The sequence below is a fragment of the Mustela nigripes genome, chromosome 15 (assembly GCF_022355385.1).
Source record: "Mustela nigripes isolate SB6536 chromosome 15, MUSNIG.SB6536, whole genome shotgun sequence".
Taxonomy (NCBI): domain Eukaryota; kingdom Metazoa; phylum Chordata; class Mammalia; order Carnivora; family Mustelidae; genus Mustela; species Mustela nigripes.
The window spans coordinates 55,216,165-55,238,404 of record NC_081571.1 but is presented as its reverse complement, the minus strand read 5'-3'; the positions used below and the strand labels follow the sequence as shown (position 1 = coordinate 55,238,404).

The 22,240-nt window shown below is 42.4% G+C and overlaps 1 protein-coding gene and 1 pseudogene across 2 annotated transcripts in view; both read right to left on the bottom strand.

Annotated features, from left to right (window-relative positions):
- Nucleotides 1-311: 311 nt before the first annotated feature.
- On the bottom strand, nucleotides 312-14,981 carry LOC132002677 (14-3-3 protein theta-like; annotated as a pseudogene).
- SLAIN1 (SLAIN motif family member 1) overlaps nucleotides 13,975-22,240 on the bottom strand; it is a 59,540-nt gene continuing 51,274 nt past the window's right edge. For both annotated transcript variants that reach the window (XM_059377584.1, XM_059377585.1), the window contains 3 exons: nucleotides 21,606-21,761; nucleotides 16,728-17,013; nucleotides 13,975-15,056 (listed from right to left, as the gene is read on the bottom strand). In XM_059377584.1, coding sequence (XP_059233567.1) covers nucleotides 14,981-15,056; nucleotides 16,728-17,013; nucleotides 21,606-21,761 — 518 coding nt within the window. In that variant the 3' untranslated portion in view covers nucleotides 13,975-14,980. The remainder of the gene's footprint in view (nucleotides 15,057-16,727; nucleotides 17,014-21,605; nucleotides 21,762-22,240) is intronic.

Here is a 22,240-nt window from a genome sequence, read left to right as displayed (position 1 = left end):
ATTCCATACACATCAATAGGTTTCTTTGCTATAGGAAATCCAAGTGGAATAAGTAATGGAGATAAATAAAAAGGTTTCTTGAAGGGGCACCTGGGTGGCTCAAAGGTTTAAGCCTCTGCTTTCGGCTCAGGTCATGATCCCAGGGTCCTGGGATCGAGCCCCACATCTGGCTCTCTCTCAGCAGGAAGCCTACTCCCCACCCCACCTGCCTCTCTCTGCCTACTTGTGATCTCTGTCAAATAAATAAAATCTTAAAAAAAAAAAAAAAAAAAGGTTTCTTGAAGGGAAGAAGGATGACACCTTGTACGCATTTAGTTTTCTGTCCCTTCTGACACATCACATTCTTCTCCTAAACTGAGGTCCATGAGTTAGGTTGTCTCTAAGCAAGTGCGTGATGAGGATGCTGTCTTTGCAGTCTTCATTCAGTGTATCATGTTCTGCAGTGTATCAGGTGTGCAGCAAGCTCTGGGTTAGTAAGGCTCTCTTCTTAAAATACAGAAGAGTTAAGAGCTGGCCCCAAGCAAGTTGGGTGTGTGGGTTGCATCTCTTTCTTGCTTATATCAAAAGCCTCTTGGTAAGCTCCCTGGGAACTATCTATCATTTGTTTTCAGTCATCACCACATGCACCTTCAGCAAGGTACCAGAAGTAATTTCCCTTCAGTTTCATATAGAAGACCTTACTCTCTGGATTAGTTGCATTGGCTCTTATATACTGACCCAACAATTCCAACACCGTGGTACATATGGACCTCAGCTCAGACCCCACTTTTTCCCAATAGTCCTTAATCAGCTGCAACTTCTTGTTGGTGTTGGTTTTCTGTTTCATGCTCAAGATGACCTTCCAGGCTAAACTGTGGCCCCTGACCATATTCTTGTAGGCCACTGGGAGCAGGCTGTGCTCCTCATTGGACAGCTTGATGCCTGCCCAGTCATAGCGTTCATGCAGGTGGCCAGGTCTCATAGCGCTTGGCCTGACCTGCCAGCTTCACCTTCTGGACCAGCAATGACTTGGATAGGGACGAGTCATCAGGAGGACCACATATCCATGGCCACAATGCAAGTCCCACCACTTTGATCTGCTTTTCAGATTAGCTTTACACTCTTCAAGTCTGTGAACCTCTATTAAGTACTTTCTTGTATTTTCTATCTCTTTGCTGAAGTTTTCACTATGTTCATTCATTCTCCTGAGTTTGGTGAGTGTCTTTATGACCATTACTTTGAAGTCTTTACCAGGTAAATGGCTTATCTCCATTTCACTAAGGACCTTTTCTGAGGTTTGTCATTGATTTAAAACATACTGTTTCTTTATTTTGCTTGATTGCCTCTGTTGGTTTGTGTGCATTAGATAAAATAGCCACCTCTCCCAGTCTTGAAGTAGTGGACTTGTGCAGGAGATGGAACTTACTGTAGACCCCTGCCCTAGCTCTTCGTTGTCTCTCAAACCTCTATGATTGCCCAAGTAGAGTGTTGTTTTTAGTGGTTTCCCATGTTGAGGCCAAGACCTGATCCTCAGGTAGCAGTTTTTAAAGTATGCACATATAAACAGTCTGTGGGATCACAGGCATGAATCTCCCTGGCCACCAAAACCAGATGGTATACAGAAGTTCCCTAGATGACAGCCAGCAAATCAGGATGACAGAAAGTGTACAAATTCCTTTTTGGGAGATACTGGTAACTTGGATTAAGGCAGAGGGAGAGCACAAAGGTGGCACCCACCAGCCTTTGTCCCCAGGGAACACCTCAGTATGTTCCTAGATGTGTGCCAAACCAGATCTGCCCCTCATGCCCTGTCTAGAAAGACTGGGGTGCTTCAGTCTGAGGTGTGTTCAGTGCCCTGTGTGTGGTATCCTGCTGAAGTACTATTTCTCTACTTGTTACAGCCCCATTGGATCCAGGAATCCATGGCCCCGGGCCAGCAGAGCTAGGCAGTCAGGGGTTTCCCCTGGGCAACAGCCTTAAAATCTGTGGTTCCAGACATGAAAACCAGAGCAAAGATGCATGTAAAATCTCCCCCCTGAGAAAAACTGGTACTCAGGAGCATGACAGAGGGAGAATGGGAACATGACCCTCCCCAGAGGGTACTCCAGCAGACTCTTACGTGGGCAGTAAATTAGATGCCTTGTCCTCAGATCAAAGCTTTAAGATAAGAAAATAAGACTGGGTACCTTTCAATCAGCTGCTTCTGCACTGATCCCTGGGTTGAGCGAGGCCAAGGGTGAAAGTCCTATAGCAGCCATTTCTCAGAGTTGGTCCCATGGATATACACACTGTTGATTTCCAAAAACAAGATGTTTTGGTGGCTTGTCTCTGTGATGCATGTCTTAAAAGTTGGGGTACCCAATGTGGTGCTCAATCCCTTTACCCTCTAGTGAAAAGCTCTCTAGCTACTGGCAACCACTTTATATTTGATTAATCTAGGTACCTTATGTAAGTAGAATCCTACATTTGTCTTTCCGTGACTGGTTTATTTCACTTAGCATAATGTACTCAAGTCGTATCCATGTTGAAGCATGTGTCAGAATTTTTGTTCTTTCTAAGGCTGAGTAGTATTCCATTATATGTATATACCACATTTAATTTACCCCTTCACCTGCAGATGAACACTTGGGTTACTTCGATTTTTGGCTCCTATGACTAATGATGCCACAAACCTGGATGTACAACTATCTGGTTGATCTGATTTTAGTCTTCTCTCTCAGTAAGTCATTGGCTTAGCAGTCGGCAGTGAGATAAGGAAAATGGCATCTGAGCTAGAAAAATGGAGACACCTGTTATGCTGTAGCAAAAGATCTGGTCCAGCTGTAGCCTCCAGTAATTTTTCTTGCTGGGAGACTGGAGGAGACACCTCACAGCCCTCACTCCCCTCCAGGCAGTCAGTGGACATGGTGTTCACTAAATGAACCTTTCCAGCCCGACCTGATAAACTGGCTTAGCTCTGTTTAATCCAAAGCCTACATAAGTCACTAAATCCTGTCTATTTTACTTTCTCTGTGTCTCTCTAATCGTTTCCTTCCAGTCTGTCTACTGTCCATTAGATGAACACAGTCATCTCCATGGTGAACATGGGTCTTCTTTGGGTATTTCTCCCTACAGTGTAGAGAAATAAAGCTAAAAACCTCATCTTTTAGACTTCCTTGCTGAGTGGATTCTGGATGCAACCGAGTCCATGAATCAGATGTACTTGTAGTGAAAGATGAGCGTTCAGGGAAGTCTCATGTTTTTGTTAACAAGTGCAGCCAGATGCATGGGCTCTAATCTGTGGCAGCATGAGCAGAGATCCCCCATCTGGTCACTGCACAGGTGAGACACACGAGACCCATCGCCAAACTGTTTCTTTGTTAGTGCAGATCTGGAAGGCGTGATGACATCCTGCATGCAGTCTGACCCACAGACCAAACTAAAGAGTGTTAGTGAAGCCTGTGGTTCCTGTTCCCCGTATGTATCCCAGTCCCTAACCACCTCGCTGTCTCCTGGTTGGCAGTGCTAGGAAAGCCTTTCTGAGAGGCCCAGCCTGGCCCCGCCAAACCGTCCTTCCAATAATTTTGTAGGTGCTAATTTCTACTATCAAAGACTTTTTGCTTCAAAACAACTGGAATAGTTTGTGCGATCTGGATTAAACCCTGGCTAACAGAGTATTAGATGATATTCTCCATTTATGCATTCGATAGGATAAAAGGACATCCCAAAACTACATCCTGCCCATTCCTGAGCTTCTTTCTTCTAATACTCCCTGGCACCCTGCAGTGTAGTTAATGAGACAATCCTGGATTCGCCAAGCACTGCCACGTCTATAATCTGTACATACTATTTCTATGTATAACAGCTCCTTTTACAAGATACGAACCTGTGCTCGCTTCCAATATTGCACTCTTTAACCCAATATGAAATGACTTTTTTAATGGAATTATTGACATGTTCTATTGGTGTCAAGTGTACACATAAAGACGTAAAAATTGTGAACATTAGTAACCGCTGATCATAAGTGTAGCTGCCAGCTGTTACAAAACATTTTTATTACTAGATTATTGCCTATATTCCCTATGCAATAGTTTCCACATACCTAGTGTTTGTTTCTTCACTGGAAGCTTGCAACCCTTGATACCATTTATGCATTTTACCCCAAACCATGCCCACCATCCCACTAGCAACCACCACTTTGTTCTCTGTATTTAGTAATCTACTTTGGTTTGCTTCTTGGTAGGTTGACTTGTTTTGTTTTTGAAGTTCCAAACATGAGGATAAGCCTATGGTGTCTGGCTGTGGAAATAATGGATCACCTTATTTCTCTGTAATTTTGAAAAAATATTTAGACTCTTTTCCCCATAGGGTGCCCCAAATTATGATCCACCCAGCAGTGCATGAGGGTTCCTGTTTTCTTTATACCCTTGGCAATTTTTGATATTTCTACCTTTTGGGTTATACCCATTCGGACAGTTGTCAGCTGATACCACACTGTGGATTTGATGTGCCTTTCCAGGATGATTAGTGATGTTGAGCACTTTTCTGTGCGTCTGTTGGCCATCTATATGTCTTCTCTGAAAATGTCTATTTAGGGCCTCTGCCCATGTTTTTGTTTTGTTTTGTTTTGTTTTATTTATTTGACAGACAGAGATCACAAGTAGGCAGAGAGGCAGGCAGAGAGAGAGGAGGAAGCAGGCTCCCCGCTGAGCAGAGAGCCTGATGCGGGGCTCAATCCCAGGACCCCAGGATCATGACCTGAGCTGAAGGCAGAGGCTTTAACCCACTGAGCCACCTAGACGCCCCTCTGCCCATGTTTTCATCCAACGATTTGGTGGTATTCTGTGTTAACTTGTCAAAGTTCTTTCAGTACTTTTGATATTCAACCCTTATGGAATGTAGCATTTGCGGAAGTCTTCTCCTATTCAGTGAGTTGTCTCTGCATTCAGTTGAGGGTCTCCTTTGCTGTACGAGAGCATTGCATTTTGGTGTGGTCCCAGTATTTGAATTCTGCCCTTGGTTCCCTTGCCTATGGAGACCTACCCAGAAAAAGAGTTGCAAAGGCCGATGTCCAAATAGTTACTGCCAAATGTCTCCTTGCAGTTTTATGGTTTCAGGTCTCACATATGGGTCTCTAACGCATTTTAAGTTTATTTTTGTGTAAGGGGTCAGAAAGTGGTCCAGTTTTCCAAGCACCATGTGTTGAAGAGACCGTCTTTCCCCATAGCCTATCCTTGCCCCTATGTTGTAGCTTCATTGCCCATATAAGCTTGGGTTTGTTCTGTGGCTATTTCCCTCCATTGATCTGTGTTTATTTTTGGTGTCAGTAACATTACACACACACACACACACACAGGAAAATTATAACTTTGGAGTATTTCTTGAAATCTGGGACTATGATACCTCCAGGTTTACTCTTTATTCTCAAGATTTCTTTGGCTGTGTGAGGATTTTTGTGGTTTGGTACCAGATTTAGGATTATTTTTTTAGTACTCTGAAAAAACGCTATATTTTGATAGGGATTGCTTCAGATTTGTAGTGCGCTTTGGGTAGTATGGCCATTTTCACAGTTTTCATTCTTGCAATTCTTTAACATGTTCTATCATTCCATCAATATGTGTAGTCCTCCGTTCCCTTCCTCCGTGTTTTCTCATTTTCAGAGCATGAGTCTTCCCCTGCTGGTTAGTATTTAAGCATAGGCGTTTTATTATGTTTGTGCAATTGATAATGGGATATTTTCAAAAATTCTGTCTCTGTTTCTCTGTTGGTGTATAAAAATTACTTGTTTCTGTATATTCTATATCCTCTGGCTTTACTGAATTTATTTATCTGTTCTAATAGTTGGCTTTTTTGTTTTTTAAGATTTTATTTGACAGAGAGAGAGACACAGCGAGAGAGGGAACACAAGCAGGGGGAGTGCGAGAGGGAGAAGCAGATTTCCCTCTGAGCAGGGAGCCCAGTGCGGGGCTGGATTCCAGGATCCTGGGATCATGACCTGAGCTGAAGGCAGCCGCTTAATCACTGAGCCAGCCAGGTGCCCCACTTCTAATAGTTTTTGAAGCAGTTTGAATTTTGTTTATAAAACATGCACCATGTCATCTGCTTAATGGCAGTTTTACCTTTTTTTTTTCTTCCAATTTTGATGACTTTTTTTCATCTGACTAGTACATTTAGGAATTTCAGTACTGTGTTGAATTAAACTGGTGATAATGGATTTTCTTGTCTTGTTCTTGGTCTCTGAGGGACAAGCTCTGTTTTTCTCCATTAAATATGATTTAGCTTTCTGTTCATCCTATATGGTCTTTATTATGTGGAGATATGTCTCCTCTCAACCTACTTCATGGAAGTTCTTGTCATGAATGCATGTATTATCGTGTTAAGTGTTTTTTCTGCATCAATTCAGGTGGTTTTCACGCTTTGTCTTGTTAATGTGGTGTGAATGTATCACATTGCTTGACTTGCAAATAGCAAACCACACTTGCATCCCTGTAATAAATCCTACTTGATTGTGGTAAATGAATTTTTAAGTTTTTTAATTGTTTTTACCAACGTGTTGATAACTTTTGCATCTGTGTTCCTCTGATTTATTGATATTGAACCATTCTTGCATTCCTAGAATTGATCTTATTTGATCATGGTAAGCGCTTTTTTTTTTTAAATATTTTATTTATTTGACAGAGATCACAAGTAGGCAGAGAGGCAGGCAGAGGAGAGCAGGCTCCCCACTGAGCAGAGAGCCAGATGTGGGTCTTGATACCATAATCCCGGGATCATGACCTGAGCCAAAGGCAGAGGCTTTAACCCACTGAGCCACCCAGGTGGCCCTGGTAAGTACTTTTTAAATATATCTTTGGATTCTGTTTGGTAAGATTTTGTTAAGAAGTTCTGCATCTCTGGGCATCTGGGTGGCTCAGTGGTTTTTGGCTCAGGTCATGATCTCTGGGTTGGGAGATGGAGTCCTGCATCACATTCCATGCCCAGTGCAGAGACTGCAGCAATATTTACAATTGTTCTACCTTTTATCATTGCCTAGCGCACTTAACTTTGTCTGTTGTTGTTGCTTTTGTTTTAAAGTACATTTTTTTCCAACATAAATATTGCTATCCCAATTTGTTTTTTGTTATTACTTTCATTTGTATGGTAGATGTTTTTCCAGCCCTTCACATTCAGTCTACATGTATCTTCAGATCTGAGTTGTGAGTCTCTTGTGGGCAATGTATAGACGGGTCATAGTTTTTTTTTTTTTTAATCCACTCTGTCACCCTGTGTCTTTTGATTGGAGCCTGGAGTCCATTTTACATTTAAAGCAATTATTGATAGGTATGTATTTGTTGCAATTTTGTTAATTGTTTTATTTTTGTAGTTCTTCTCAGTTCATTTTTCTTTTCTTGTGGTTTGATTGCTTTCTTTAGTGTTATGCTTGGATCCATTAGAGGTTTTTTGATTTGAGGATACCATTAAGTTCATGTACAGTGTCTTATGTGTATAGCAGTCTTGTGTTCAAGTTCAGTAACACTTAAATTGATTAAAGTTTGAACACATTCTAACAGCACTTAACTTTTACTCCCATCTCCATATTTTATGTATATATTTTACATCTTTTTGTGTACCCCTTGACTGATTTTATAGATATAATTGATTTTACTATTTGTGTTTTAACCTCCATACTGGCTTTATGACTGATTAATCTACTACTTTTATTAATGTCTGCTTTTACTTGTGAAATATTTTCCTTTCATACTCTAGTTATGTTCTTCCCTTTCCACTCAAGGAATGTTAATATTTCATGTAAGGCTGTCTGTGGTGATGAACTCCTTTAACTTTTGTCTGGGAAACTATCTTTCCTTTTATTCTTTTTTTTTTTTTTTAAGATTTTATTTATTTGAGAGAGAGAGATCACAAGTAGGCAGAGAGGCAGGCAGAGAGGGGAGAAGCAGGCTCCCTGCTGAGCAGAGAGCCAAATGCAGGGCTTGAGTCCAAGACCCTGTGATCATGACCCTGAGCTGTAGGCAGAGGCTTAACCCACTGAGCCAACCAGACGTTCCTGTCCTTTTATTCTTAATGATGGCCTTGCTGGACAGAGTACTCGTCCAAGTGGCTGCAGGTTTTTTTCCTCAGCACTTCAAATGTATCTTGCCACAGCCTTCTGGCCTGCAAAGTTTCTGCTGAAAAATCAGGTGATAGACTTATGCAGTTTCCCTTGTATGAAACTCTTTCTGCTTTAAAAGTCTCTTTATCACTACTTTTTGCCATTTTAATTATGTGTCTTGGTGTGGACCTTCTTGGGTTAATGTTTTAGAGATTCTCTGTGCTTCTGAGGCCTAGATGTGTTTTTTCTTCCCTAGAGTAGGGAGCTTTTTAGTTATGATGTCTTCAAACAAGTTTTCTGCCCCCTCTTCTCCTTCTAAGATTCCTAAATTGCAAACATTGTGATACCTGGCGATGCCACTGTGTCCCCTTAACCTTTCGCATATTTTATATTTATTATTTATTGAGCTCCTCATCTTGGTTGCTTTCTATTACTTTTTCTGATCGCTGATCCTTTCTTCTGCATCTTCTAACCCACTGCTGATTCCATCTAATGTAATTTTAATTGTTACTGAACTCTTCGCTTTTTATAATGTTTTCTGTCTCTTTGCTGAAGTTTTGTTAAGAGTTCTTCACTCTTTCTTCAAGTTCAGTGAGTATCTTTATGTCCATTATTTAAGTCCTTTATCAGATACAGTGCTTATATCTGTTTCAGGTAGCTCTTCTGCTATGATTTTTGTCTTATTCTTTCATTTAGAACATTTTCCTTTGTCTCTTTATTTTATCTGATTTTGTTTCCATGTATTAGGGAGGTCAGCTACACCTGGTCTTGACAGTAGTAGCCTTGTGTAGAAGAGGTCCTGGGGTGCCCTGTAGTAAATTCCCCAAGTCACCAGGACTACGCACTCCACAAGCATCTCCTATTTTGGTTGCATTGTTTACATGGCTATGTTTTCTTAGAGCTTCAGAGAGCCCCCAAATCTACATATGATTTTTCTTTCCCACTCTCTGGCTGAGACTTGAATTGCCTATACAGAGACTAGGTGTCAGGAGGCTAATGTGTAGGATGATACCAGATTATATGTAATGATGTCCTTGTGTTGCCTACGAGGATGGCAAAAAAAGTTAAGATTAATATTCTTTGATTGGTGAAGGATGAAAATTTTAATTCCTAATAGACAGCAAAAGAGCATTAGGGTATAATTTTCAAACCACTAGGAGAGAAAGCTAACAGATGTAACAAACACTCATAAACTTATTTTTTTTAATTTAATTTTATTTATTTATTTGACAGAGAGAGATCACAAGCAGGCAGAGAGGCAGGCAAGGGTGGGGGGAAGCAAGCTCCCCACTAAGCAGAGAGCCTGGCTTGATCCCAGGACCCTGGGATCATGACCTGAGCGGAAGGCGGAGGATTAACCCACTGAGCCACCCAGGTGCCCCATAAACTTATTTTTAAATATGTCAGTCATTTTATATACTATTGGCTTAAATGCTCAAGCAGAGGGGCAAAGATTTTCATACTAGGTTAAGAAGTGAACTATATGCTATTTTAATATAACAATGATAAAAGTCTGACAGCAAAGGTTTAAAAAATATATATATCCTATAGATATTTAAAAAACTATTATAGCTACTTAATATCAGAAAAATAGATTCCTAGTCATTTTAAGAAAATGAGTATTTCCAATAACAGGTTCACTCTGTGAGGAAGATAAAGAATATCCACATATATATACACCAAATCCTACATCCTCAAAAGACCTGAAGCAAAATTTGGCAGTCGTGTAGATGTCCACCACTGGGGTAGGTTTTCTCATAATGCTTGTGGAAGTACAATAAGTAAACACAACACCAGATTTTTAAAACATGACCTGGGCTCTAGGCCTCAATGGCTTCACTACTGAGATTTATCATCAATTTTTAAAGGAGAAATAATTCCAATATTATATAAATTTGTCCAGATAGAACACAAAGTACTTCTCAAGTCATCTTATGAGTCTAACATTATCTTAAATTATCTCTATCAGGTTTAAGAATTAAGAAAAATTACATCAGGGCTCCTGGGTGGCGCAGTTGGTTAAGCAACTCCCTTTGGCTCAGGGCATGATCCTAGAGTACCAGGATCGAGTCCCACATCGGGCTCCCTGCTCAGCGGAGATTCTGCTTCTCCCTCTGATCTCTCCCCTCTCATGCTCTCTCTGTCAAATAAATAAAATCTTAAAAAAAAAAATTACAGATCAATTTTATTCAAAAAATTGGACAAAAATCCTAAACATTCATAAATCAAATCCATCTATCTTTAAAAGGGAATAAAATGTCCAGGCCAATTTGGATTCATATCTAAATCAGGGTCGATTCAATATTAAAAAAAAAATCATCAAGTTGGCATATTAAGACTAGAAGAGATATTTTAATAGAAGGAGACAATGGCTAAAATTCACTTTTGTAATTAAAAATGCTCTTAACAAATTTGAAAGTTAATGGTTAAAAAAAGCGCTTTCTTTTTGAAATTATCAAAAAGAAAAATATCATTTGTATTTAATATTGCATTGATGACTACAGTCAAGATAAAGCAAAAATAGGACAGGAAAGGAAGAAATAAAACTCACTCTCATACGTTTGACTATGTAAGTAAAGGCTAACAATAAATTATATAGAACTGACATAAGCTTAAGGTTGAATAAAACATTCAAGAAAATGCTGGAAATGAAATTTTTAAAAATATCCCTCACAATAGCATCAAAATATCAAATACCTAGAAATTAATCTGGCAAAGAGTACAAAAGCGCTCCATGAAGCACTTGGCACAATTGAGAGATGAAAGAATTCTTCAATCAATAAAAGACCTGGATCAAGTTCATGGATTATAAGACTCAATATTGTAAATCCTTTCCCCCAAACTGATTAAGTTCTATGCAATTCCAATCAAAATTCCAACAGGATGTTTTTCTGAAATGTCACTGACTGCAAGGCCATGTGTATTTTTGAACAAGCTAAAGGGACAGGAATAACCAAGACCCTCCTAAGGGAAAACATGAGAGCAAGATGGCTTTGCTGTGGGGCGCCTGGGTGGCTCAGTGGGTTGAGCCTCTGCCTGCAGCTCGGGTCGCGATCCCAGGGTCCTGGCATCGAGCCCCGCATCGGGCTCTCTGCTCAGCAGGGAGCCTGCTTCCCTTCCTCTCTCTCTGCCTGCCTCCCTGCTTGTGACCTCTCTCTGTCAAACAAATAAATAAAAACCTTAACAAAAAGAAAAAAAAAAAGATGGCTTTGCTGTTTGGCAAAACTTACTATAAGGCTACAGTGTTTTAAAAAAGTATGGTTCTGAGATTCTACAAGAACAGACAGTTTAAAACTGGGGTACGGGTGGAGTTTTCAGTGTTATTAGGACAACTAGATCACCACATGAATAATAAAAATACAGGTGGGAAGCAAAATAATAAAAACCCGTCACCCTGAAGGGGGACTGAACCTAGTGACTTGCTTCCCACGAACAGAATATGGCCAAGTGATGGGAAAGCGCTTCCAAGATGAAGCGGGGAGAGCCTGCCTTCCGCATTTCTGCTTCACCCTCCTGTAACTTCTCACTTGGGCATCCTGATGAAGCCAGCCACAGTGCTGGGAGCTGCCCCAGGACAGGGCCCTGAAGAAGAAACAGAGGGTGGCCTCTGCTCAGCGGCACACGCAAGATGAATCCTGCCCACAGCCCTGTGAGTGAGCGTGGAAGCGGATTCTTTTCCCAGGCCAGTCTGGGGCACAACCCTACGCCTGGGGACTCGGCTGGGCTGTGGCCAGGCTCCCAGCCCCACAGCAACTGTGAGAGCTTGTGTGAGGCCACCAAGCTTTGTGGTAACTGGTTACACGGTGACAACTGGTACAGATTAAGCTCTGCTCAAATCCATTAACCCGACACCATCTCTGATTCCCCTCCATATACGAAGCTCTGAGGTCTTTCTCTGCCTGAGGCCAAGCCACGGGAGCCAGGAACTCATGTCAGCTAGAAGGCCCACGTGCCCAGCTCCCACTCCTTAGACCTCCTCTCCATGCAGACTCGCTTCGCTGATCTCGGCCACAGTCCCAGCCCTCCCTGTCTCCACCCGTGGAACTCCGTCCTTCTCCTTGCCCGCTTGTTTCCACTTGTGAACAGAGTAGATCCACTTTTCACAAATTACCCTGAAGCTGGCCACTTCGACTACCCCCGCTGCGATCCTTCTGGTTCAATTCCGCCTCTCTTGCCTGGATTACTGAAACAGTTCAATCTACATTTGCCATCTTTAGTCTATTCTCCCCCAAATGCCAGGGTGATCTATTTAAACCTAAGTCAAACCATGAGCTCTGATGCAAGCTCCCCTTGCAGAGTGCCGTGAAACTCCGCACCGCAGCCCACAGCGCCCTGACCTCTCCGCTCCTGTCCTGCTGGCCCGTCTGCGCAGCCGCGCCGGCCTATCTGCTCCTCCTCCAGCTGCCGGGCCTGCCCCCTCCGAAGCCCTTGCAGGGATGGTTCTGGAGGAACGTCTTCGGATCGAGAGGGCAGTTCCAGTAAGCCTCGGGGGTGGGAAATCTCCATTTCTAGTAAGTTCCCAAGAGATACTGATACAAGAGGCTGCTGGTGTTCTGGAGAACTCCAGGGGAAGAGTCTGTGAAGTAACTTTAGGACTAACTCTCCATCTCCCAAATGTGCAAGGGTCAAGTCCTTAATGAGATCTAGGCAGGTGACATTTAACAGTGTGAGCTCTGCCGGTCTCGAGTTTTCTCTTGCTTTAACGACCCCCCCCCCCTACTTTGAGCACCTTTTCTTCCCTTCCGGAGCAGTAGGGATCTACACTGAGATTCACTCACTTGATCGTTTACTGTGTCTCCGGCCACCTGGAATGGGAGATCCAAAGCACGGAGCTCTTTTTCATCCCAAGAGCTGAACAGACTTTTTTGGATAGAAGTAACTTAAATTGAAATTTAGTCCTTTAATTTCCTTAGCAGAATAGAAATCCATTTTTTTAAAAAAATGTACTAACTACATGTGCTCATAGGAAGAGCACAGCAGTGGGGAAAACAGATTTCTGAGATCCACTAAACTTAGATTCCTAAGTCAGCTTTACGACTAGCGAAACGTCTGTATAAAGTTAACATGCTACCTTGGACTCAGTGTGTTTATTTTGTAAATGGGGAGAGAAGCAGGTGGTTTGGGATAGACAAATGGACGCGAAATTTCTAGGACAGTTCTCACTAAAGAAGTGCTCAAAAAATACTCCTTCCTCTTCAGTATCTCACAGCTCCTCTAGCTCACATTTCATTTCCTCAGCGAGTTATCTAAAGCTGTTCTAGATGGGATTATATGTAAGTTTCTATTTTAATATTTAACATTAAAACCTTTGCCTAACCTTTCCATAGTACCTTCAGGTGAAAAAAGTTTTCCTATAACATACATCAGATGTAACAGAGAATAATAGTTTGCTGATACTGGCACGATACTTCAAATCGAACCCCCACGAAATGTTCATCACGGCTGGTGTTCATCCGCAAGTATTTCTGGGCAAGAGGCTACCTGAGCTGACAGCCGTTCTAAAAGGAACCTACACCTCACTGCAAAACCAAAACCTCCCGGGACGCCTGGGTGGCTCAGTTGGTTAAGTAGCTGCCTTCGGCTCAGGTCATGATCCCAGCGTCCTGGGATCAAGTCCCGCATCGGGCTCCTTGCTCGGCAGGGAGCCTGCTTCTCCCTCTGCCTCTGCCTGCCATTCTGTCCGCCTGTACTCGCTCTCTCTCCCTCTCTCTCTGACAAATAAATAAATAAAATCTTTTAAAAAAAAAAACAAAAAAAAACCTCCCATTCTTACCAGGGGTATTCTGGAGAAACAGTTTTCACAAATGTGAATGTCAGCTATAGCTAGTCCGCCTAAGAACGAAGCGGCAATACCTGCTCTCACAACGACAGTGAAACACAGAGATGGTGTTTTTACTGCTCATGCTGCACAGCCATGCGTGACCTGGTATTGCTGAAATAGTCTTTATTTCTGAACATTCCAAAAGAGCAGTGTACACAGTAACAAATATTAAGTCATATACCATAAGAAAGCATTCATTAGTGCAAATGGGTTTTGTAAAAGGTCTATCAAAAAGATTTATTTGCTTTAAAATGCATCCATTTCCAGAAGCATTGTTAATAAAACATTACAGTTTCTCATCCTCTGTAATAAAGTAGTGAAAATCAATCGTGGCACAGTAGCAAACACTGCAGGTATTAAGTGCAATGAGCCCGTGATGCCTTTATAAATCGGAAACCCATGTATGACAATAAATTAACAAAGAAAACGACAAGAGCCGCTAACTGGCTACTTCCTTGCGATGCTTCAGCTCAGGTTGTGCTCATTCAACATAAAATTAGGTCTTTCAAATTGTATGGTGGATTTTTGCTGATCTATCCCTAGAGCTAAAAAAATAGTACCTTACCACAAAAATATTTTTATGGCACAAAATTTAAGTTGTTCCATAGTGGTTCACATAGGTGTAAAAAGAAATAGGCACAAAAAATAAAATTCCTGTAAACTATAAAAAAGTAAACTTCAAAGCATAAATTATAGAACCTAGTTGTAAATATGCAATGTATTAAAATACCGAACATGTAATGGGAAGATGTTTAGAACACAGAAGTAAACTGAACAAGTTACTTTAACAAACTCAGGACAAAGAAAGTATTATCGACACATCTCAATCCCCTCGAAAAGTGTTCAGGTACGTAGCAGTTCTACAAAAACCCCCTAGATCTAAGTGTCACGATACCACGACCACGGCTCCCAGACCGGTGCGGTATTCTCTCAGGCAAATATTTAAGTGCAATCATTAGTCTCTGGCGCTTGGTCCGCTGAAAAACAATGCAGTCAATATGTTAAATGCAGAAGGGAAAGACTATCCCGACGTTCACGGTTACCTAGCCAGCTAGGTACCTCGACCCTCATTTCCACTCCTTGCCCGTGCTCCAGGGGCCCGTCGAACCGCATCAGTAGCAGCCGTCTCTCCAGCTCCCGTCCCGCAGAGCGCTGAGCGAAGACAGAGGCTTTGGAGGCTGAAGGAAACTGCGGGGATGGAAAGCGGCCCGTGAGTACACTCCCAGGAGTCCCTGCACTTGGCCAGCCGTGACCGGCCTGTTCCAGAGCGTGCCGGGAGCCGTGCACTGGACCCTCACCACGTGCTCGGCAGCTGGAAACGCCATTCTCAGCACATGCACTGCCTTGGGTGTTGTTACGTGCGAACTGCAACATATCCTTCGGGGACAAAGGGTATTTTCAAACCAGAAAGAGAAACTAGTCTAAAGACAAATGGGTACTTCCTTGGATGTAAACAGCAAATTCACACGAAGTAATCTGCAGCCTTACAAATAAAGATGTGCCTAGCTTACTGGCAAAGAAGAATACCCAGCGTTGGCCTAAATCTGAGAGGACGTCCTCTCCTACAGCCTGGCAGTGACCACCATGAGACGAGCTTAGCTTGGAAACCTATTCAAGGACCAATGGAGGGTCACAGTAACCTACACCCATCAAATAATGGGATTCTAGTCTGCCATGAACATAACACCATGTGCATTTACAGGGGGAGAATAAGCCAGAATTTATTAAACACGCAAATAAGAAATGCTTTCTATGTGAGTAATGGGATTAGGCGTTCATTCACTTTTGTTTACTTTTAATAGTTTCTGAATTTTTTTTAATCTGAGCACCTATTCTAATCGGAAAATAATTATACATATTACCACAGAAAGAAGGGAAAACTGCTTGCTCATGCAACACCCCTTTTCATACCGTCACTGTGACCCATTCACCCCCCCTACCCACCCCTACCCCTGGGTCCACAGCCTCGTTCCTGGTCCGGAGCGATTACTGCGGTTACTGCCTCCACGGTCGCCTCTTCCAAAACTATCCCTGACATGCAATTGTCATTGACTTAAAACACTTCAAGATCTCCAGTTCAAGAAGGGCACATCGTGACCATGAGCTTGTCTGATATGTGCCTTGCAACTAATCCCAAATTTTAAAGAAGGAAAGTTCCAGCTGGACCACACTCACCTTACCAGCATAAGCTAACAAAGGCCCAGCTCCGGATCACCAAGGCGCCGTCCCCAGCCAGGCCGGGGACAGCGTGTGCATGCATACGCCTGCCTAACGCATTTGCCTATTTTGATGAAAGATTACTATTTTGACAAATATTTACAATTCTATCCTGTGCTAGGCACAGTCCTTAGCCTTGGGGTTTTATATTCATGACCACCCCCTCCCCCGTCCCCATGAAGCTTACATTTCTAGAGAGGACAGTCAGACCGTAAACTAGGAAGTCAGGAGAATCTGCAGTCCCTCGGATGGTGATCAATGCTATGGGGGAAAAGGGGGAGGAGGAGGGGGTAGAAAAGGAGCTACAACCGCCCCTGGACTTGCCCTTGTGGACAGAGGGGTCATCTGAGCGAAGTCCTGAAGGAGGGGAAAGGCCCTGCAAATTACTGGGGGAAGGAAAATACACGGACGCCCCAGAGACGGAGCGTACCTGGAGAATTAAAGCGAAGGTGGTGCATCAGGAGTGAAGTGAGGAGGGAGGAAGGGACACCCCAGCCCCCCGCCCCAGCACTTTCCAGAGGAAGGGGGTCAGCGGTCAGGCCATGCACGGCAGCGTGCTGGAGACCCCGAAAGGGAGGATGGTTCCTGCGATTTCCAATTTCAAACTGCAAAAGCGGCTGTGGAGCGGACAAAGGTTCGTACCTTCTAACAGGCTGTGCAATTTTGCTTCGAGGCAGGTTGCTCCCGTTTATTGCCAGTGAAGGTCTGGGCAGGGCGCTGCGGCCCACGCTCCCGACCGCGGCGGCTTTGTTTGGTGTGGGGATGCCGGAGCTGGAGTACAGCTGGAGGCCGTTGGACAGAGGCGTGCTGCTGCCGCCGCCCTGCACGGTGGGGCTCACGTAGGCCGTGGCTTTCAGCGGCTGCCGCACAGACACGGGGAAATGCCCCACGCTGTGGATTCTGTGCTGGAGCTGTCCCGGGGAGGGAACTAGAAACGAAAAGGACAGGGGCGAGAGAGAAAACTTACATGGCGACCCAACTCAGGAAATGTACCTCCCGTTCAAGGCCAGTGCAGTCTGAAAGGGAACGCACAGAATTGAAATGTGGGTTCCAGACAGTAGTGAGTACTAGAAAATTCTATTTTTTTTTTAAATTAATTTATTTGACAGAGAGAGGAATCACAAGTAGGCAGAGAGGCAGGCACAGAGAGGGAGAAGCAGGCTCCCCGCTGAGCAGAGAGCCGGATGTGGGGCTCCATCCCAGGATCCTGGATCATGAACTGAGCCGAAGGCAGAGGCTTAATCGACTGAGCCACCCAGGCGCCCTGAAAATTCTAATTCTTGACACGTCACCTGTCCTGTCTATTAGCAACATTTCTGAGCACGGAACTCTATCTAGAAGCCCCATCTAACAACAGTTTCCTCCCCTTTAATGAATGGAACCAGCCCTGAGTTCTCACAGGACAGTTTCTTCCATGCTTGATGGGAAGACATTAGGATGTTGATGGTGGCTCTGGGGATGGTTTCATGAAAATAAAATGAGGGGACGATTAATACTGTGACGACAGGAAGACAGAGGTGACATCAGTAGGTTACGAACAGCTTATTACAGGTTAAATATTTTCGTCATGGCATTGACCGACGTCCTAGGGTTGGTGGAAAGAATAAATGAGTTAATCCACATGAAGCCTTAAGTGGTGCCTGTCAGTTAGTAACCACCCAACCAGCACTATTATTACCTTGAGAACAACAGCCCTCCGGGTAAGAATGCATAAAAACTACATCAATATACTTACACACCCAACATTTTCTAAAGTAGTTTAATGGGTTTTGAACTTAACCATAAAATAGGAAGCGAGAAAGACAAAAAAAAAATGTCCCTTGTTTTAGCTAATGTTTCTTAAATTATTTCCTTAAAAAAATAGTTTTGCTGAAGCGTCTGTCAGGTGAAGTCCATAAACAGGAACGCTGACGCTCCTGTATGGCGGTCGAAACTCAACACTGACTAAGGTCCTCACAAGACTCTGGGTAGTTTTGATCCCAGCGAGTTTCCATGACATGTAAAACCTCTGTCAGTGGACAGATAATCTCTAAGTTCTTTTCCAACCAATTCTACAATTCCTTAATTAGGTAGTTTTTAACCATGAGTATTTCGATACACTGGCTAGTCAAGGTGTAACAAATGCGCCAAGTAACTAATGCAACATAACTAACTTGAGAGGTTCACAGGGGAATCCAGGGAAGGAGAGGAGAGACAGGGATATATGGACGCCTCCAAACTTCTTAATTGCTCAGTAAGCCTACATTGCTCAGGACAAAAAAAAAAGCCTAGATTTAAAAAACCAAAGTGAATTTGGCTTAGTCGCTTTTAAAAAACTTAAGATTTATGTACTTCATGTATATTAAGTCTAGCACTCGATTTTCAAAATGAACACGTAGAACCACCAGTCACACCAAGACAGAGCCTTACCTGCAGCCCAGAAGGCTCTCACCCCAACTCCCACTCACTGTTCCCATAATGGTGACAGTTATTCTCACTCTGTCACCACAGATCGGTTACTCCTACTCTTAACTTCATAGAAATGGAATTACACAGTACGTTCTCTGGCTTCTTTGACTCAGCATCATGATTCTGAGATTCAGCCATGTTGTCTGCACTACTCTGCATTATATGACATTATATTGAATGTCAGTTTGTTCGGCTGATGACGGAAGGCTGGGTTATTTCAGTGTCGGGTCTGGGCAACGTTCTTGAATAGGTTTCAGTGTTCATATCTACTCATTAGGTAAGATATATTCCAAATTCTATAACCATCAGGATAAATAGTTATTAGCGAAGTCTCTGAATACAGCATCAAAATAAAAAACTATTTCTAAATACCAGCAAAGCAGAAACTAAACTTTAAAAGAACACTACCTATAAAAAAATTTAAAAAATCAGATACCTAGGAATAAATTTAACTATGAGGCAGAAAACTTCCACCAAGAAGCTACAAACACTTTGGTGGGAGACATGGAAAAAGATCAAAATGAAAAGGGGTTCCAGGGTAGTGAGTCAGAAGAATATAATGAAAATTGCAATTCTAAAATTTATCTACAGTTTCAGTGACCCCAATCCATATCATTTGAAATGAAATTACACAAGTTACTCAGGAAAAGCATCCTATAAATTCTCCTATATACAAAACCAATAACTATTCAAGATAACTACTTGAGTATTTTAAAAGAAGTGGAAAAAAACAATGTGAGTTAAGACAAAATCCCAATTGTACAAGTAAGAAAACAAGAATCAGAAGAACATATAACTTCCTCAAGAACTTATGATTAAGACCCAGACTCAGATTTTTTTTTTTACTGCAAATCCAGTGGCCCTCCTCTGTATCACGTTGCCTTTTCAACATTATTATCTTACCTTTGTGTTTCCCAGAAAGTAAAATGGCCCAGAACTAGGGATCGTCGAGATATAAACCCAGAATGTAGACATAATAATCACTTGGAACACTTAAGAATAAAAGTAAATGAGAAGAGAATCCTGAGATTTGACAGAAGTGTATGACTGACCTTCTCTTACACAGCAGTGCTCTGAAGGGTTTTTCTTCTCTTGTTATACTGCTTGATTTTCAAACATTGATTTTTTTTTTTACAATGATGAATTGGAATTCTATAAAGAAAAATTTCCCCTTCTCCATTTATATATTTTATCCATTAAATATGGACCTGTAATTATTTACTCTACTGGTTAGAATCTTTTTGAATTATTTTTTTCTGTGGCCTCAGCATCACAGATTCGGTGTCTGGGCACTTCAAGGCATTTTCTATGTCCTTCTGACGGATTCCCATTAGTTTCTGAGCACTTCAGTCAAAACTAGCCACTTTCTGTTGTGGACATCCATATACATTGTTCGGGCACTCAAATCATGCTATTAACCCACACGGGGTTGGACTTAACAAAAATTCCTAATCATTACCACATTTGTGACTGTCACGACTCTGTTTTCCCATTCTACGCGAATACTCTCGACTCCTGTACTCAACTAGAGAGCTGCGTGCTCACCTCAGTTCAGTGTCATCGTGCCCTATCTGGCCGGCTTCCCCAGCTCTCCCTTCACCCCACCACCCTCAGCAAACTCCGTAGGTTGTCTTCGGTGTCCTGACACAAGTCCTTAATTCCAGTATTAACAGATCAAGGCCTAAGATAGCCCTGGGGCATTCACTTACTCATGCATTCAAACCTTCCCAGCAAACTCATCAAATAGCAGGCAGGGTGCCAGGTACAGGGCACAGAAAATCAGCTAAGCTAGGGCCCAAGCCCAGAGGGAGCCGATGAGCTAGCCTGGACCATAAATACAAAGACTGTGAAATATGACACACCAAACTAGGGGAGCACCAAAAATCGAATCCACCCTAGATCTGTTTCGGAACTTTATGGGGAAATCTATTGAGGTCATCAATGGAGCCTTTTCAAAGGGTGTGTGGTGTTTGCGCTGCAGGATAAAAGTAAACAGCAAAGACTGCATAAAGAAAGGGAAAGAACAGCACACGGGAGTCAGAATACGCTTGCAGTTAAAGGCATAAACTCCAGGGTAATCAGAACAGTTTCTAGCTCTATTCCTTCAGCTGCACAGCTTTTACTGTTGCTTTCTCTTCATTTGCAAAATGGGAGCCAGGTCAGAAACCACCTCATAGGGTTACTGGCAGAGCTAAGTAAGACAACAGATAAAAACCGGTTAGCACCGTTCCTCCAGCTCAGTTAATGTTCCCATTTTGAAATGAAAAACGGTCCCATGGGGCAAAATACCACTTGAACCCCAAAACTGGACTCGGGGAGGAGGGCTTCAAGTCACTCTGGGTGCAGATTTAGACATTTGGCTGATGACCTTGGTCGGCCCACTCTGAACACACTTCATGCCTCCTGTGTTTGGGCCACATCATTATTGGGACTGTGACCCTCAGTCCGCCTGCCAGGGGTCACTCTCAGACTTAATCCCAACTACCCACATAAACAGCATGAGTCGGAATGGGAGGGGGACACCTGAACCACCACATGCCCACAGGAAATAAAAACACATGCATCTGAGATTTCACGCTCACTGCACTGCTCACTGCTGGGTAAAGCATACAGAAAATGAATGACAGACTGTAGTGAGCTGAAGGGGAGCAGATAAATACTACTCTACATGCTGAAACAGAGCTTCATTTTGGGTAGAACAAAGCTCTGGACTGGTGAACAACAAGACCAAAGTAACAGCAAGACTGAACAAGTGTGCTTTCTTCAGAGGAAAGGCATCGAGCAGATAGAGCTAGAAAGAGGCAGACCTGCGAGGAAAACAGAGGTTATCTTTGTTTAGACAATGAGTGAACAAATGAATCATCCTGTAGTACTTCTACTGCTATCCTTGGATAGTGAAGATTAAATATAGTTGACTAATTATTAATTTATTAATATATGCACTTATGAAAATACTAAATCGTATGAAGTTAAAAAATAAAAGGAGAAAACTTTCCTGCTATGTCCTCAAAAGAAAAACATGTTACAAATGAAACTTACAAAAAAAAAAAAATCACAAATCACCATACTTACTACAAGACTGTATTCTCGAAATCCCGGTGCCGGCGCCATGCAAGCTCGAGTCAAAACTCTGACTATTTCTCACGGTGACCGGAGAGATGGCGTTGCTGGTGACCGCGGTTGTACTTGGCATCCGAGCTAGATTAGGCATACTTCTCCGGAGCTTGTCTAGAAAAGAATTTTAGTTAAAAATCATAAAGCTTATGCCAATTAAAATAGTAGCTTTCAAAAGTAAACATAAATGATATATGTTCATAAACAGATAAAAATTGTCACGTGTGTTATGACTGTAACAAGCTACCATGGAATTAACCTTCTCTGTGAACACACTCAGTAACTCCAGGAAGGTTCTACCAAATATACTGTTTAAAAAAAAAAAAAAAAAGTGTTCCATAAAAAGAAGTAGGGATTAGCTAATCAATTAGCTATTTGTTTCTATACAGTGGGTGGATAAAATAGTATCAAAGGGAGGTTAGAGAATCCTCTTACAGCCATTTAGTTAGAAATTGTTACATATTAATTAACAAAAAAAAAGCATATAAAAATGGGAAGAATGATTAAAATTCTACCCTGATGTGTTTTGAGATACCCACTCAACACATCACTATGACCCCATTAAGTTCTGTAAAGTTTTAACTAGGAGTCGG